At 45.6% G+C, this 16,633-nt stretch overlaps 1 protein-coding gene across 4 annotated transcripts in view; it reads left to right on the plus strand.

Annotated features, from left to right (window-relative positions):
- CDC45 (cell division cycle 45) overlaps positions 1–16,095 on the plus strand; it is a 32,333-nt gene extending 16,238 nt beyond the window's left edge. For 2 of the 4 annotated variants that reach the window (XM_060195122.1, XM_060195133.1), the window contains 10 exons: positions 333–452; positions 2,026–2,157; positions 2,403–2,501; positions 4,047–4,208; positions 9,973–10,111; positions 10,195–10,278; positions 11,731–11,849; positions 12,188–12,264; positions 14,824–14,898; positions 15,966–16,095. In XM_060195122.1, the coding sequence (XP_060051105.1) occupies positions 333–452; positions 2,026–2,157; positions 2,403–2,501; positions 4,047–4,208; positions 9,973–10,111; positions 10,195–10,278; positions 11,731–11,849; positions 12,188–12,264; positions 14,824–14,888 (997 nt within the window). In that variant the 3' untranslated portion in view covers positions 14,889–14,898; positions 15,966–16,095. The remainder of the gene's footprint in view (positions 1–332; positions 453–2,025; positions 2,158–2,402; positions 2,502–4,046; positions 4,209–9,972; positions 10,112–10,194; positions 10,279–11,730; positions 11,850–12,187; positions 12,265–14,823; positions 14,899–15,965) is intronic. The other 2 variants (XM_060195118.1, XM_060195126.1) reach the window with 1 other exon arrangement.
- Positions 16,096–16,633: the final 538 nt, after the last annotated feature.

Raw genomic sequence — 16,633 nt, forward strand, 5'->3', positions numbered from 1 at the left:
GACCATGGGGGTGTGTGTGTAAAAGGTCAAATAAATATAAATATGTGACCTTGGGGAAACTAATGAAGTTCCAATGGACGGAATGGGGACACTGAACTCTGGTGGTGGGAAAGGTGGGGGATTATACCCGTTACCTTTTAATTTAGTAAATTGATACTAAATCGTTAATAAACAATTTAAAGAAATTCATAGGAGTGGCCCAGGAAGCTGTACAGTGGTTAAAGTCTTAGTCCCTCAAGCATGAGATGGAGGCCCCTGGAGAGGTAGAGAAGCTGGCTGGCTGGTGAGTGACAGGTGGAGGGAGCCTATCCAGGCCCTTCTTTTGTTTCCAGAATGAAGTATGTAACTGACGTGGGTGTCCTACAGCGTCATGTGTCCCGCCACAACCACCGGAACGAGGACGAAGAGAATGCCCTGTCTGTGGACTGCACCCGCATCTCCTTTGAGTATGAGTATCCTTGGGCCTCGGGTCTCTGGGATGCAGGCAGGTCCCCAGCCCTTAGCTACTGCTCAGGAACTTGTTTGCTTTTTCGTCATTGCGGGACTCAACCCACATTCCCTGTAGGTGGCATACTCTCTGGCTTTAGAGCGACTCTGGAGTTGTTAAAATGCCAAGTATTGAGGAGTAGGCTCTGTTCTGCTCTTCTGTGTGGTTTTGACTGTGAAATGCTATAGTGTTGTTTAGAAGTAGCATGTCTCTATTTAGAGTTTTTTTTGTGGGACTGGCCCTAGGTGCACTTGGTTCTGTGGTTCATGTGATTTAGCTGTGATCACAGCCTAATGTGAGCCAAGGAAGAAGTGTACCAGCATGTAATCACAGAGTATAGAGTGTGTATGAGGGTGTGATAGAGTAATCCAGGGCCATTGTATGATCCTTAGGAAAAGCCCTAAGTGCAGTCTTGGAGGTGGTGCATTGGATAAAGCTTTGGACTCCCAAGCATGAGGTCCCAAGTTCTATCCCCGGCAGCTCAGATACCAGAGTTATACTCTGCTCCCCCCCCCCCAATCTTTCTCATAAATAAGTGGGGAAAAAATTCTTAAAAAAAAAAAAAAAAAAAAGGAAAGCCATGTGGGAGGCTGTATCTTTGACCTAGACTAGATCTTAGAGAGAGAGAGAGTGCAGCTGGACAGAGACTACATTGCAGAGGCCTTGGAGTGAGCCCAAGGAAAGAATGGAGGGATAGGCAGCCTCTGATGAAGGTCAGAGAGGCCAGAGTTGGCAGCCCTGTGAGCTGATTTTAGTTCTTCATGTTTAAAAAGGTCTGTGAGCTGTCTATTGCAGACAAAGAGACAATGTCAGTGGCTTAGCTAGACCAAGGCAGATCTTATGCTTTGATGATGGGTAATGCAGTGGCAGGGCCAGTGCTGCCTTATCCCCATGCTGAGACAGCTGGAAACACATCGACATGAATTTGGTCAGGTCCAGTGGGACCTACCCATGACAAGTCCCAGAGTAGTGCCAAGCATGGGCCACTGTATCCCTGGAAATTCAGCCATCAGGAACCAGGTGCTGACGTCTAGGAACCAGCATATGTCCCACTTTCAGCAGGCAAAGGAGGCACTGACAAAGCACATCATGTGCTGAGGGACAGAACTTGGCTTGGGTGTGTTAGCAGGACAGTGTGGCAAGGTATAAGCAGGACTTCAGGGAGTTGGAACATAAGCCTCATACTGCTGTAGTCACAGTCCCATAGGTAGTGGGGAGGGGATTGAAGGGCCTTCACTGAGCTAGTAGAAGGCCATATGGGAGGGGGGGTTGTATGTGTGAGGTGTGGGTAATGGAATGACAGCCTGGGCTGGTGACACCCCATTGGTCCTCATGCATCCTATGACTACAGGGTATCAAAGAACCACACCTAAGTTTCCCTGTCTGTCAGGCCCACTGACTCTAGAGGAGCTGTGTGGGTCAGATTGTACTGAGAAGGCCCTAAGCTTCCAACAACTGGATATCCAGGTGCTGGCTGGGAGGGTGGGGCTGTGTACTCCAGAGACTCAGGTAGCTGCAGCTCCTTGACTGCAGCCCAGCCTCCGCCTGGCACTCTATCAGCACTGGTCCCTTCACGACAGCCTGTGCAACACATGCTACACGGCAGCCAGGTTCAAGCTCTGGTCTGTCCATGGACAGAAGCGGCTCCAAGAGTTCCTTGCAGACATGGGGTAAGTAGAGGCCTGGGCCTAGAGTGCACCACCTATGGCCCCCAAGGGAAAAGCCCCTTCTTGTCATGCTGCACATCCTGCCTCTTCTATGTCCTGAGTTCCTCACTTTGCAGTGTCAGAGTGTCAGGCACCTGCTATATTGTCCCTGTTTGATACACGCTATGACCCATATAGGCTTCTTTTCTTCCAGTCCTGACTTAAAGCCAGCTTGCTCGTACGACCATTTCTTGTCATTTTTTTTCCAGGCTCCCCCTGAAACAGGTGAAGCAGAAATTTCATTCCATGGACATCTCCTTGAAGGAGAATTTACGGGAGATGATTGAGGAGTCTGCAAATAAATTTGGGTGTGTGCTTATATGATCTTCTGGCTTAAGACTCTATAAACTCAAGGCTGTAGCTTTACTGTATTCCTAAAATAAATTCATGAGGCCCTCTAGTTCCTCAGCATGCATTAAATAATAATAATAATAATAAGGCTGGGGAAATAGCATAATGGCTATTCAAATGTCTTTTAAGCCTGAAGATCTGAACTCCCAGGTTCAATCTCCAGGACAACCATAAGCCAGAGTTGAGCAATGCTCTGATAAAATAGTATTAATGATAATGATGATGATGGTGGTGATGATGATGATGATGATGCAGCAGCAGATGCACAGGGCTGGAAACAGCTTTCCAGGTAGGCAGTGTGCCTTGCCATGTGCACAACCCAATTCAAACCCCAGCACCACTTAGAAGGTTCCATGGCACGTGGGGAAACTGCTGCTGTGGTGTCTCTCCTTTCTACCTAGAGGGTGGTGGTGGGGAGATGCCTAGAGCAGTGAAATTGTGTATCTGTGAGGCACTGGTTCACAAATGAATATGATCCAAATCTAGCTACTCCTGAAGTTTCAGGTCCTCTCTCTCTCTCTCTCTCTCTCTCTCTCTCTCTCTCTCTTTATTTATTTTTGCCTCCAGGGTTATCACTGGGGCTTGGGGCCTGCACCATGAATCCGCTGCTCTTGGAGGCCTTTTTTTTTTTTTTTTTCCATTGTTGTTGCTGCTACTGCTGTTGGATAGGATAGAAAGAAATGGAGAGAGGAGGGGAAGACAGAGAGGGGGAGAGAAAGATAGACACTTGCAGACCTGCTTCACTGCTTGTGAAGCGACCCCCCACTACAGGTGGGGAGCCTAGGGGCTTGAACCGGGATCCCTGTACCAGTCCAATCCTTGTGCTTTACACACTATGTGCACTTAGCCACGTGTGCTACAGCCCTGCCCCCTCAGGTTCACTTTGATGATGATAATGATGATTAGAATACTTCCCTTTTTTTTAAATTTTAAATTTATTTATTTATTTTAATGAAAACGATAGACCAGAGGATTGCTCAGCTCTGGCTTATGGTGGGGCTGGGGATTGAACATGGGACCTCAGAGCCTCAGGCTGGAAAGTCTTTTGCAGAACCAGTATGCTGTCTCCCTTGCCCCCACCCTTTTTTTTTTTAAACCAGAGCATTACTCAGCTCTGGATTATGGTGGTGTGGGGAATTAAACCTGGGACTTCAGAACCTCTATCTACAGCTACCCCTAGCCTCCTTTAAATGCCTGGAAGGCCTTAGATACTGGGGGCTAAGGTCTGGAATTTTAAGGATGACCCAGCCTCACTGCACACAGGAAACTCCCTAGAGGGAGTTTCCTCTAAACTCTAAAGTTTTCCTCTAAACTGAGAGGGCTCAGTTTAGAGTTCTGCCTGAGTGGGTTCTCTGGAGTCCTGCTGAATTCTGTGCCTGGCTGCCCCTCAGCAATTGCCAGCCACAGGTGGCCTCCTAGAGCATGTTGGAATATGGCTTGCCTCATTGGTGAGAGCTGCACCCACAGCTGGATGGTAACCAGCTTTCCTCTTTCCATTGCAGGATGAAGGACATGCGTGTACAGACCTTCAGCATTCATTTTGGGTTTAAGCATAAGTTCCTGGCCAGTGATGTGGTCTTTGCCACCATGTCACTGATGGAGAGTCCTGAGAAGGATGACTCAGGGATGGACAACTTCATTCAGGCACTGGACTCTCTCTCTAGGTAGTAGACATGGCTGTGGCCTCCTTGAGTCCTTGACCTAATGCTACCCAGGGAGGCAGCTGGAGATGCCAGCATTCTGCCAAAACTGAGTGTTAAAATCATGGTCTGGGGTACCCATAATACTCTATGTCATCATCACTCTGACTTGACTCTTTCATCCCTTCTTTCTTTTCAATTTGAAATTTGCTTCTTTTTCAGCTCCTATACTATTTTTTAAAAATATTTTTATTATCTTTATTTATTAATTGGATAGAGACAGCCAGAGTTTGAGAGGGAAGGGGGTGATAGGGAGAGAGACAGAGAGACACCTGCAGCACTGCTTCACCACTTGTGAAGATTTCCCCCTGCAGGTGGGGAGTGGGGGCTCAAACCTGGGTCTTTGCTCACTGTAATGTGTGCTCAACCAGGTGTGCCACCACCCATCCCCTATGCTATTTATTTATTTATTTATTTATTTATTTATTTATTCTCTTTGGTTGCCCTTGTTCTATTGTTGTACTTATTATTGTTGTTGTCGTTGTTGGATAGGACAGAGAGAAATGGAGAAAGGAGGGGAAGACAGAGAGGGGGAAGAAAGATACCTGCAGACCTGCTTCACTGCCAGTGAAGTGACTCCCCTGCAGGTGGGGAACTGGGGGCTTCAACTGGGATCCTTATGCCAGTCCTTGCCCTTAGCGCCACGTGCACTTAACCCACTGCCCTACCGCCTGACTCCCTATGCTATTTTTTTTAAATGATTTTTATTTATTTATTGGACAGAGACAGCCAGAAATTGAGAGGGAAGAGGATGACAGGGAGAGAGACAGAGAGACACTTGCAGCTCTGCTTCACCACTTACAAAGCTTACAAAGGTGGGGGCTGAGGCTCAAACCCACATCCTTGTACATTACAACGTGCACTCAACCAGGCTGCCCCCCCATATACTTCTTAAGGCCTACTTATTGTATTTATTTACTCTTGTGTTTCTTCTGATTTAATCTCATTAAATTTCTCAGTTATCAGTACAAGTTTACTCCTTCTTTCTTTTTTTTTTTTTTTAGTAATTTTGGGAGGATTTGACCTTACAAATTCTTTCTTTTTTTTTTTTTTTTTTTTTTTTTTTTTTTTAAATATTTATTTTATTTATTTATTCCCTTTTGTTGCCCTTGTTGTTTTATTGTTGTAGTTATTATTGTTGTTGTCGTTGTTGGATAGGACAGAGAGAAATGGAGAGAGGAGGGCAAGACAGAGAGGAGGAGAGAAAGATAGACACCTGCAAACCTGCTTCACCGCCTGTGAAGCGACTCCCCTGCAGGTGGGGAGCCGGGGTTCGAACCGGGATCCTTAAGCCGGTCCTTGTGCTTTGCGCCACCTGCGCTTAACCCGCTGCGCTACAGCCCGACTCCCGACAAATTCTTTCATATATATTTTTTTCCTTAATATTCTTGGAAGCACAGAGGTTTTAATTTTGTTGAGGTTAATTTATCTTGTTTGTTTTGTTTATTTGTTTTATTTCTTGTGATGATTTTGTTCTAAGAAGCCATTGCCTAATCCAAAGTCAGGAAGATTTATACCATTTATTTATTTTCCTTTTTGTTGCCCTTGGGTTTTTTTTTTTTTTTTTATTGTTGTTATTATTGTTGTTGTTATTGATGTCATCATTGTTATATAGGACAGAGAGGAATGAAGAGTGGAGGGGAAGATGGGGGAGAGAAAGATAGACACCTGCAGACCTGCTTCACTACCTTTTTTTTTAAAAGATTTTTTTCTTTTATTTATTTATTTTCCCTTTTGTTGCCCTTGTTTTTCATTGTTGTTGTAGTTATTATTGATGTCATTGTTATATAGGACAGAGAAAAATGGAGAGAGGAGGGGAAAACAGAGGGGGAGAGAAAGACAGACACCTGAAGACCTGCTTCACCGCCTGTGAAGCGACTCCCTGCAGGTGGGGGGGAGCCGGGGGCTTGAATTCTTAAGCCAGTCCTTAACTTGCTGCCTACTGCCCGACTCCTGACTTCTACCTGTTTTCTGTAAGAGTTTTGTTTCACATTACCCTTTATATTCATTTTAGGTTAATTTTTATATCTGGTGTTAGGAAGGGGTGTAGTGACTCTTAGCATGTGGATATATAATTGTCACAACACCATTTACTGAAATAGCTTCTTTCCTCATAGAATTATTGGCATCTTGTTGAAAATCAGTTGATCCATGTTGATCAGGGGGCTGGGTCGTGGAGTTCTTGGTTGAGCGCATTATGTTATAATGGCTCAGGGGCCCAGGTTCGAGCCTCTGGTCCCCACCTGCACGAGCAGTGAAGCACACAAGTGGTGAAGCAGAGCTGCAGGTATCTCTCTCTTCTCTATCCTCCCTCCCCTCTCAATTTCTGTCTATCCAATAAATAAATATAATAAAAAATAAAATAAATATCAGTAGAAAATCAGTTCATCTACGGAAGAGAAAACATAAGTAGAACCTGAACTGGAATTGGTGTATTGCACCAAAGTAAAAGATTCTGGGGTGGGGGTGGAGGGGAGAGTACAGATCCAAAAAGGATGACAGAGGACCTAGTGGGCGTTGTATTGTTATATGGAAAACTGGGAAATGTTATGCATGTACAAACTGTTTATTGTCGAATGTAAAACATTAATTCCCCAATAAAGAAATTTTAAAAAAATCAGTTGATCTAGAAAGTGAGCATTTACTTCTAGGCTCTCAATTCTAGCTCATTAATTTAGATATTTCCCCTTACTCTCATAACACACTGTTTTGAGGCAAACGCTAGAAGAAGAAGTAATTTTTGGCTATTCTAGACTCTTTGAATTCACACATGAATTTTAGAGTCACTTTGTGAATTTCTGCAAAAGAATCAGATTGTGTTGAATCTCTAGATCATCTTGGGTAGCATTGCTGTCATTAATAGCAATAATTATGTTTTCCAACCAATGTGGATAGATTATTTTACCATTTACACAGATTCTCTTTAATTTCAATAATGTGTTACAGTTTTCAGAGAGGAATCTTTATACTTCTGTTAAATTTATTTGTAAATGTCTTATTCTTTTTGATTATTGTAGTAGGATAGTTTTTTCTAACTTCATTTTTTATTTTTACTTTTTATTATTGCATAGAAGCACAGTTGATTTTTACATGTTAATCTTGAATCCTTGAACATTGCTGTTTAGTTCAATAATCTTGATAGTTTTTTGGGATTCTCTATACACAAGATGATGTCATTTGCAAATATAGGAATACTTTTTTACTCCTTGCTTTTTGATCCTGCAGTATGAATCCACTGGTCCTGGAGTTCATTTTTTACCATTTTGTTGCCCTTGTTGTTATTATTGTTGCCATTGATGTTGTTGTTGGATAGGACAGAGACAAATCAAGAGAGGAGGGGAGACAGAGAGGAGTAGAGAAAGATAGACACCTGCAGACCTGTTTTATTGCTTGTGAAGCTACCCTCCCCACCCCCGCAGGAGGGGAGCCGGGGACTCCAGCTGGGATCTTTACACCAGTCCTTGTGCTTTGCGCCACATGCACTTGACCTGCTGGGCTATTGCCTGACCCCTGCTAGCATGCTTTTTATATAGACCTTTTCTTTCCTTTTTTTCACCTTGCTCAGTTTTGATTTCTTCCTCTGCAGTTTCTTCTCAGAGAGAGGAGAGAGGCCCAGTATGGAAAGAAGCTGGGGCCAGTCAGTTGCAAAGACCCAGTCCTTTCCAAAGCCTGGTGAATTTTACTATGGTCTCTTGTAACTTCAGTCCCTTATGAATGACCATTGCCTCTTGCATTCCCGTGCTCCTGGATAGGGAAATACTCAGTTTTGGCTACTGTTCCAGAATCCTTGCTTCAACATTCTTTGGTGTCACTACTTCTCTGCTTCCTCAATTCTGATACTTACAATGTACCAGTCTTAGGACCTGCCAGTGGTCTGTTTCCTTTTGAGTCTGTGTTATTTCCTCATTTCCTTATTATAAATGTGGACTTAAGGTTCTTACTTTTGCTGTTTGCTCTGTCTTTTTTTTAAAATTTTTTTTCTATTTTGTTGCCCTTGCTGTCTTATCGTTGTGATTATTATTGTTATTGATGTCATTGTTGTTGGATAGGACAGAGAGAAATGGAGAGAGGAAGGGAAGACAGAGAGGGAAAGAGAAAGATACCTGCATGGGGAATGTTATGCATGTACAAACTATTGTATTTACTTTTGAATGTAAAACATTAATTCCCCAATAAAGAAAAAAAAAAAGATAAGATACCTGCAGACCTGCTTCACTGCGTGTGAAGTGACCCCCCTTGCAGGTGGGGAGCCAGGGACTCGAACCGGGATCCTTATGCAGGTCATTGTGCTTTGTGCCATGTGCGCTTAACCTGCTGCGCTACCGTCCGACCCCCTCTATCTTGATTTTGAATGTATATTTTGATAGGACAGAGAGAAATTGAGAGGAGAGGATATAGAGATAGATAAATGTCTGCAGCACTGCTTTACCACTCGTGAAGCTTCCTCTCTGCAGATGGGAACTGGTAGCTTGAACCTAGGTCCATACACATGGTAATGTGTAAAGTGTGTGCCCAATGGATGCACCACTGCACGGTCTTGACTTTATTTTTATTTTCAGATCTAGGGAAATCTAAAGATCATACTGCCAACTGCTGCTGCCCTTTCCCCTGAATTGATGGGGTGGTTCTAGACATTGTCTACTGACTTCCTACTGTGACAAAAAAGCTTTTTTCCCCCCACTTTTGTGGTCTTTCCCTTTCTTTTGGTACAGTTATGCCACTATTTTCAGCTCCTTTGTAACAGTAACATTTATTTATTTATTATTATTATTTTAGCAGACCACTGCTCAGCTCTGGTTTATGGTGGTGCGGGGAATTCGATCTGGGACTTTAAAGCCTCAGGCATGAAAGTCTCTTCACATAACCATTATGCTATCTACCCCTGCCCTAATAGTAACCTGTTTACATCTTGTTCTATCACCAGTGTCTCTGGTCTCACTGCTTTGTAAAAAATCCGGTTTATATGTCTTTGTAAATGGACCCCCTCCCCACCTAAAGAAGCCTGCAGGCTCTCTTCTTTTATTCTCTGTGTTGTGGGGTCTCATAGTAAGGCATGGAAGGTAGATCTTGTTTCCTGTGTTCCACCAAGTGTTTAGATGACCTTACCTCCTAGGCGCAGAAAGTTTACCTTAGGGCTTCACTTCTTCAGAAAGCATTTATTTTAGTGTAGCCAGAAAAGAGCCCCCTCCCTTTTTTTTTTCTGGAGGAAGAATAGGAGTCCATCTTTCTTGGTGAGTCCTTGCCTCCTCCTTAGACCTGTCCTATGCCTGTGTCCTCCAGGACCCTGCTGGGCATTTCCCCTTTTATTGACTTTCTGTCTTGTCTCCCGACACCAGCACTGCTGCTTCTTGCCTCTTTGTCTATTAATGTCGGTTTTTACATTTTGAATTCTTTTTTTTTTTTTAACATTTTATTTATTTTAGTGAGAGAGATACAGAAAGAAAGACCAGAGCACTGTTCAGTTCTGGTTTCTGATGGTGCTGGGAATTGATCTTGAGCTTTGGGGAGCTTTGGAGCCTCAGGCATGAATGTCCTTTTGCAGAATAATTATGCTGTCCCCTGGCCTGCATTGCTTCTTTTTATGTGAAAGGAAACTAGAAGGAGAGAGAGAGAGGGAGAGAGAAACAAAACTAACAACAACCTTCTCTTCCTCACACCCCCTGCCGTCCAGAAACCCAGCATTCTGTTTGGAACTCTGTGACAAATTCATATGTCTGTTGTCATACAGGAGCAACCTGGACAAGCTCTATCATGGCCTGGAACTCGCCAAGAAGCAGCTGCGAGCCACACAGCAGACCATTGCCAGTTGCCTCTGCACCAACCTCATCATCTCCCAGGGGCCCTTCCTCTACTGCTCCCTCATGGAGGTAAGGCTTCCTAATGATACAGAGGTAACAGGCCATGTGTGCCTCTTGCTGGCCCTCTGTGAACACCTATCTCTTCCCCTCAGGGCACTCCGGATGTTATGTTATTCTCCAAGCCAGCATCCCTGAGCCTGCTCAGCAGACATCTGCTCAAGTCCTTTGTGTGTTCGGTGAGCACCTGGATGGTTGGGTGGGTACCACAAGTAGGCACTCAGATTAGGAATTAGAAGCTGACCTTGGGGGGTATTCACCTTGCTGGGTGAACGTATCACTTTTTCCAAGTTGTGTTTTCTTTAGCTGACCCCCCCTCCCCAACAGGGACCTTCTGGTTCCCACAGGTTCTAATTTCATCACTGGTTGTCTGGGTCACTGAGATGAGTAGGAGGGTCCTGACTGCACATGGGGTGGGCATTCATGTTCAGCTTTGGCAAAAACTGGAAAGACAGATATGGTTGGTTGAGCAGGAGCTTGCTTCCAAGCAAAAGTTTCTTTTAATATTTTTCTGGGCTGCCTTCCCCTTGGTGTGTATTTGGTGTCTTTTGCATTTGGCTAAGGACAAAATGCCTCCTGACTCAGCAGGAAGGGGTCCCTACCATGGTGTCTTCAGACTCTTCCTTTCATGTAAGGCTATCCCCTTAATTTTAACCAGGAAAGTCTTACTCTGCTTCCAGGCTGAGCTTTTCAACAAAGTGTTTAACAGAAACTTGAGATGCTCTCAAACCGCTGAATAAACAGTTAGCTGATTATCTGAGTGTTTAGCAATAACCAACAGTGTACTAGGGACAGACCATGAGTTCTGAAATCTTCTAGGTGGGACTTGAATCTTGCCCTCTGTGTTTATCAGTTATGTGATAGGACGTCAATTATTTGTCCTCAAGTCTCAGCTTCTTCCTTTATAAAATGAGGGAGCAAGTGCCTACTTCACAGGATCCACCCCTTTATCAGACATTTATGAAGCAACCACCACCAGTCAGACTTCAGTGTTGTAGGATGACAGTCTTTGTACCCTGGGATACCCCTAGTCCTGGACACTGTTGCCTTCACTGTAAGGTGTGGATGCCTTGGGTAAGCAGGAAGGAGACGCTTGCTTCTCCATGTTGAGGGTGTGCTTGCTCTGGTTCGGGGCATAGATAAGGAATGAATTGACATGGTCTGGCAGGTGGTGCAGTAGATAAAGCACAGGACTCTCAAGCATGAGGTTGCAAGTTCACTCACTAGCAGCACAAGCACTGGAGTGATGTCTGGTTCTTTCTCTCTGTCTATCTTCTTCATGAATGAATAAGTGAGTAAAGGAGAGAATTGACAGTATCAGAGGGTGGCACAGACATGGAGAAAATGAAGTAGCTTGGGGGAGATGAGTGATGGTGAATGGTCTTCTGGAGGAAGTACCAGCTGTTGGGACTTAAGTGAGATGAGGGAGGGTTAAGCCACAGTGGGCACAAGGGCAGCGATACAGCAGGAAAGTGGGAAACAGGATGATCTGGCTTGCAGGCACCTTCTTTGGAACTTGAGCATCAATTCTGTAGAGAGGGAGAGACAGTAGCTGGTGCCATTGAGGCACCTGTGCACTGAGAGATGGCCCCTTCATGACGCTCTGATTGAGAGTTTACTTTACTCCACAGACAAAGAACCGGCGCTGCAAGATGTTGCCCCTGGTGATGGCTGCTCCCCTGAGTGTGGAGCAGGGTACAGTGACAGTGGTGGGCATCCCCCCAGAGACCGACAGTTCAGACAGAAAGAAGTAAGCCAACTTCCTCTTGTCCTGGGGATGTAAAGGGCCTCAGGGGGTCACTGGCTTATGGGCCCTACAGAGGATGCTGCTCTCAAGGCTACACCAACAACAGGTTTTTCTGCCACCAGGAAGGGCTGTGGGCGCTTACTTTTTCCCTGATGTGGGAAGGGCTCACCTGGAACTGGTGGAAGGTAGTATCTGGAGACAGTAACAGCTAGACAACCAGTGGGGTGAGACCTCAGAGAGTGGGGGTGGAATGGCTGCTGGGTAAGGGGCATCATAACCAGTCTGGTTTCTGTCCTGGGCATATGAAAAGGGTCACAAGAATGCCTCTCTTGTGTCTGCAGCTTTTTTGGAAGAGCATTTGAGAAAGCGGCAGAGGGCACCAATTCCCGAACACTGCACAACCATTTTGACCTTTCAGGTAAGGTTCTTTTGTAGGGGGCCCCTCAGAAGTTAGCACCAGCTTCAGAACCAGAGGATCTGGCATCACTAGATCCCTGTCATCTTCCCGGAACCAGCTGCAGGCCTTGCTACTGTGGTAATCATATAGAGCTCTGGCAAGCTGTAGACCTTGTACCTCTTGTCCAGGCTCTAATGCATTTTGTAGATAGCGGTTAAGTAGAGTCGGGTGTGTGTGTGTTTGTGGGGGCATGTGGTGATTGAAGAGAAATGTGGTTTTTTTGCTCAGGTTGCTACAGGGACTCTTAAAATCCATCAATAAACAGCAACAATAATAACTACAACAATAAAACAACAAGGGCAACAAAAGGGAATAAATAAATAAATATTTTTTTAAAAATCCATCAATAAGATTCACCAATAAGCTGAGTAGACTGGCCACCAATGCATTCTGGACCCAACCTCACCGTCCACGATCATTCCTCCATCTGTGGGTGGGGAGGGCACTGTCTGCCTCGGTAGAGGATAGTGGCTCTTGGCTGTTGCTGAGCAGAATCCTCCATGATGCTACCATCTAGTCCTATGCATGTGCACTGAGACCAGAAGAGCCCTGTCTGGGGGACAACTTTGGGAACCAGCTAGCCAGTGGCCCCCACCTCCCACCTCCCACCAGCCACATATATAGAATGTGGTTCACACTTGGCCATCTTTGCTTAACAAAGGACCACAGACTAGGTGGTTGAAACAACAGAATCATTTCTTCCAGTTCTGGAGGTTGGAGGTCCAAGACTAAGGTGTTGCTAGGGTTAGTCAGTTTCTCCTGAGGCCTCTCTCTTGACTTGTAGGGAACTGTCTTCTCTGTATGTACATACCCCTAGTGTGTCTGTGTCTGGGTCCCCTTGTATGGGAATACCAATGAGGCTAGGTTAGGGTTTTTGTTTTTGTTTTTTTTAACCTTAATGCTTAACCTCCATCACCTCTGTAAAGAATTTCACTTCAGGGAGTCGGGCGGTAGTGCAGCGGATTAAGCACACATGGCACAAAGCACAAGCACCAGCGTAAGGATCCCGTTTCGAGCCCCCAGCTCCTCACCTGCAGGGGAGAAGCTTCACAAGTGGTGAAGTAGGTCTGCAGGTGTCTATCTCTCCCCTCTCTGTCTTCCCCTCCTCTCTCCATTTCTCTCTGTCCTATCCAACAACAATGACATCAATAACAACAATAATAACTACAACAATAAAACAAGGGCAACAGAAAAAGAATAAATAAATAAATATTTTAAAATTAAAAAAAAAACATTAAAAAAAAAAGAATTTCACTCCAAATATAGTCACAGGTTCTGGGGATTAGAACTTCAACATCTGAGATCCTGGGGACAGAGAGGGTAGTGTGTCAGGGAAGGGAGCACACATTTCAATCCATAACACCCATTTCTCAGAAAAAATATTTTCTCATCCTCCTACCACTGCTTATGTAGCCATGATGAGTTGGTCTGCTTCCTGGTTTCCTCAATGTGCACATGGTTCCCTCAGGCTGCAGCTCTGGGCTCAGTGGTTCCAGCAGCAGCCCTACTCCCTGTTTCTTGCCTGACATGCGGGTGAGGTTAGCATCAGGTGGCCTGTAAAATGTCTTGCCTCCACACAGGGAGGATTTTGGAGCTGACAGCTTTCCTTGTAGATGAGAGCAGGTAGAGTTTGGACAGAGCCAGGGCTCAACCTGGGGCTTGTGGAACCTTGATGTGACATGCAAACAGTTCTCAGAACTAGCTGGTCTGATGCATGCTTAGCTTAGGATGCATATTAGAGCCTAGAAATCCCCCAAAGGTATGAGCAGTTTGCATTATATTCCCTTCCACAAAAGAGGACACTGAAGTCAAGACACTGGCCTTCCCAGCCCCACTACAGGACATGGCTCTCAGGAAGGTGGGACAACCTGTCACATCTGCTTAGGCCTTTGATGTCCCAAGTCATCACATACCCCATGTTCCTTCCTTTGGCTCTTTTGGCTGGTTACCTTGGTTGCCTAGAAGATTTTTCTTGGCGCAGTGGGTTAGGTGCACGTGGCACTAAGCACAAGGACCGGCCTAAGGATCTCGGTTCAAGCTCCCGGCTCCCCACCTGCAGGGGAGTTGCTTCACAGCCGGTGAGGCAGGTCTGTAGGTGTCTATCTTTTTCTCCCCCTCTCTGTCTTCCCCTCCTCTGTCCGTTTCTCTCTGTCCTATCCAACAGTGAACGACATCAACAACAATAATAACTACAACAATAAAACAAGGGCATCAAAAAGGGAATATAAATAGATACTAAAAGGAAAAAAAAAGTTTTCCTCATAGGCCACGGTCCAGCCTCATTAATCAGGACAGTTAACAGTTTGTGAGGATTAAGTACAGAGAGACAGATGTTAGCATCCTATTCCCCCAGATTCCAGGCCAGTGTGGAGTCCTTATGTTTTTGGAATGTGCTGGAGGGTTGCTCCAGTTTGAGACTGTCAGGAAGAGGGAGTGGATATGACTGACTTGTTTTTCTCACCTCTCCCTTCCCCGTCCCATTCCTCCCCTCTAACAGATGTTTTTCTTTCATTACTTTAGTAATTGAACTGAAAGCAGAGGATCGGAGCAAGTTTCTGGACGCACTTGTTTCCCTCCTGTCCTGAGTGAGTTGAGGTGGGGAGCAATCTCCTCAGAGGAGGTGTGTAGCTCTCCCACTAAGCCTGGCTCTATCCAAGTGTCACAGTGTCCCCGATGCCCTCTTCCTCCTCCTAGAGCCAGGCTTCTACTTGGGCTTCAGACCAGAGCAAGGCTCCTGAGGAAACTTGGAGCCAACACATTTTCCCAGGAATGTCTGTCACTAAGCTGCTGGCAGTGTCACAATGGGCATTTTTGAGGAAGCTAATTTCATTAAGCTCCTGGGACTCTTTCAGAAAGTGCTGACATTAACCCTCTCCTGGCTACACTGCAGGCTGAGTATTGGCACACATAGTACATGGGACACATAGACTTGGTGACACTGCCAGGAATGAGTGCTGCCCCTGGGGGCTGCTAGCTGGAGACTTGCAGTCCTCTCACCCATGTTGGACTAGAAACTTTGTAAGACAGGTACCATCCCTCTGGCCTTAACCCCATAGTCCCTTTCTCAGAGTGTGCAGAGGTGATAAGATCCTTCCATGAAAGAGGGGCTCTGGGATCAGACCATTTGAGTCTTCACCAAGACTTTTCTGATATTTTCACCAGACTGAGCCAGTTTCCTCATCTGAAATGGGGCATACAAATGCCAGCCTCCAGCATAGGGCCTTAGGGCAGTGCCCGAGTTTATACTGGTAACCCAATTCAGAGATTTAGGCAGTGAGACTGGCATGAGGCAGACCCCTCCCTGCAGCCATCTCAGGATGATGCCCATGCTGTAGTGTGTCCTGCCTCAGGACTGGGCAGGGGGAGAGGCAGAGTATGCTTGGGGGGGGGGGAGGAGATGCTGTGTGAGGGCCCATGGGGCTGAGGCCAGATGGACAGGTTCTTCTAGGTGAGGAGGTGCTGAGGGAACACAGGGGTGAAGGCCTCACAGCATTAGTGGTCCTGGGCAGCCCTGTACTCTGGGACACCCAGCCTTCCCCTTGAAAGTTGTGGAGAATAGTCAGAAACAGCTGCCTCATGTGTCAAAGGGAGGGCCTGGGAAGTTTGTTCATTTGGAAGATTTTCAGACTAACATGAAATATATTTTTCCTTTTCTTTTCCAGAGTTTGATTTCTTCAGAAGTACCCACCTCCTTATTTATATTAGCTGGCTTCTATTTAGATTGTAAGTTATGGACATGGTTTTAGATGAAGGGACAGCTGGTTTTTAATGGAATAAAATGCTTATTTTGGGGTTCTCATGCCTCCTCCTTCATGGCTTTTTTCATGGGGACTAGCTCTTGGTTGTATCTTGAACCTCCCGTAGGTTCAGAGAAGCCTTGATTTTTGTGTTTGGGTGCACTTAATTTTAGCAGGACATCGTCACAGAGATTGGCCACCTGGCTATAAAGTTCCTGGACAGCAGTGGGGGAAACCCCCCATACTGCATGGCATCTGTACTGACCAACAATAATTGGCTGTTAAATAATAACTGGCTCTGCTCACTCTCCCACCACTTCCTGCAGTGCAACTAACCTTGACAACATCTCGAGTTGACCCTCCTGACTGTAGCCCCTATTGACCTCCATTTTCCACCACCCACTCTAGCCATCCAGTGTCTGGGCATCTGCCATCCCATGGGCTCCTCTAGGCTGTTGACAAGTAGTACAGAAAGCAAGAGCTAGGGCCCAAGCTGTCAGGTGCAAAGCTCTCTGAGGTGCCCCAGATGAAGATGTCATGACCTCAAAGCACAGAGGTTGACCTCCCCCATGTTCTGGTCACAGAAATTTCAA

The sequence above is a fragment of the Erinaceus europaeus genome, chromosome 1 (assembly GCF_950295315.1).
Source record: "Erinaceus europaeus chromosome 1, mEriEur2.1, whole genome shotgun sequence".
Classification (NCBI taxonomy): Eukaryota; Metazoa; Chordata; class Mammalia; order Eulipotyphla; family Erinaceidae; genus Erinaceus; species Erinaceus europaeus.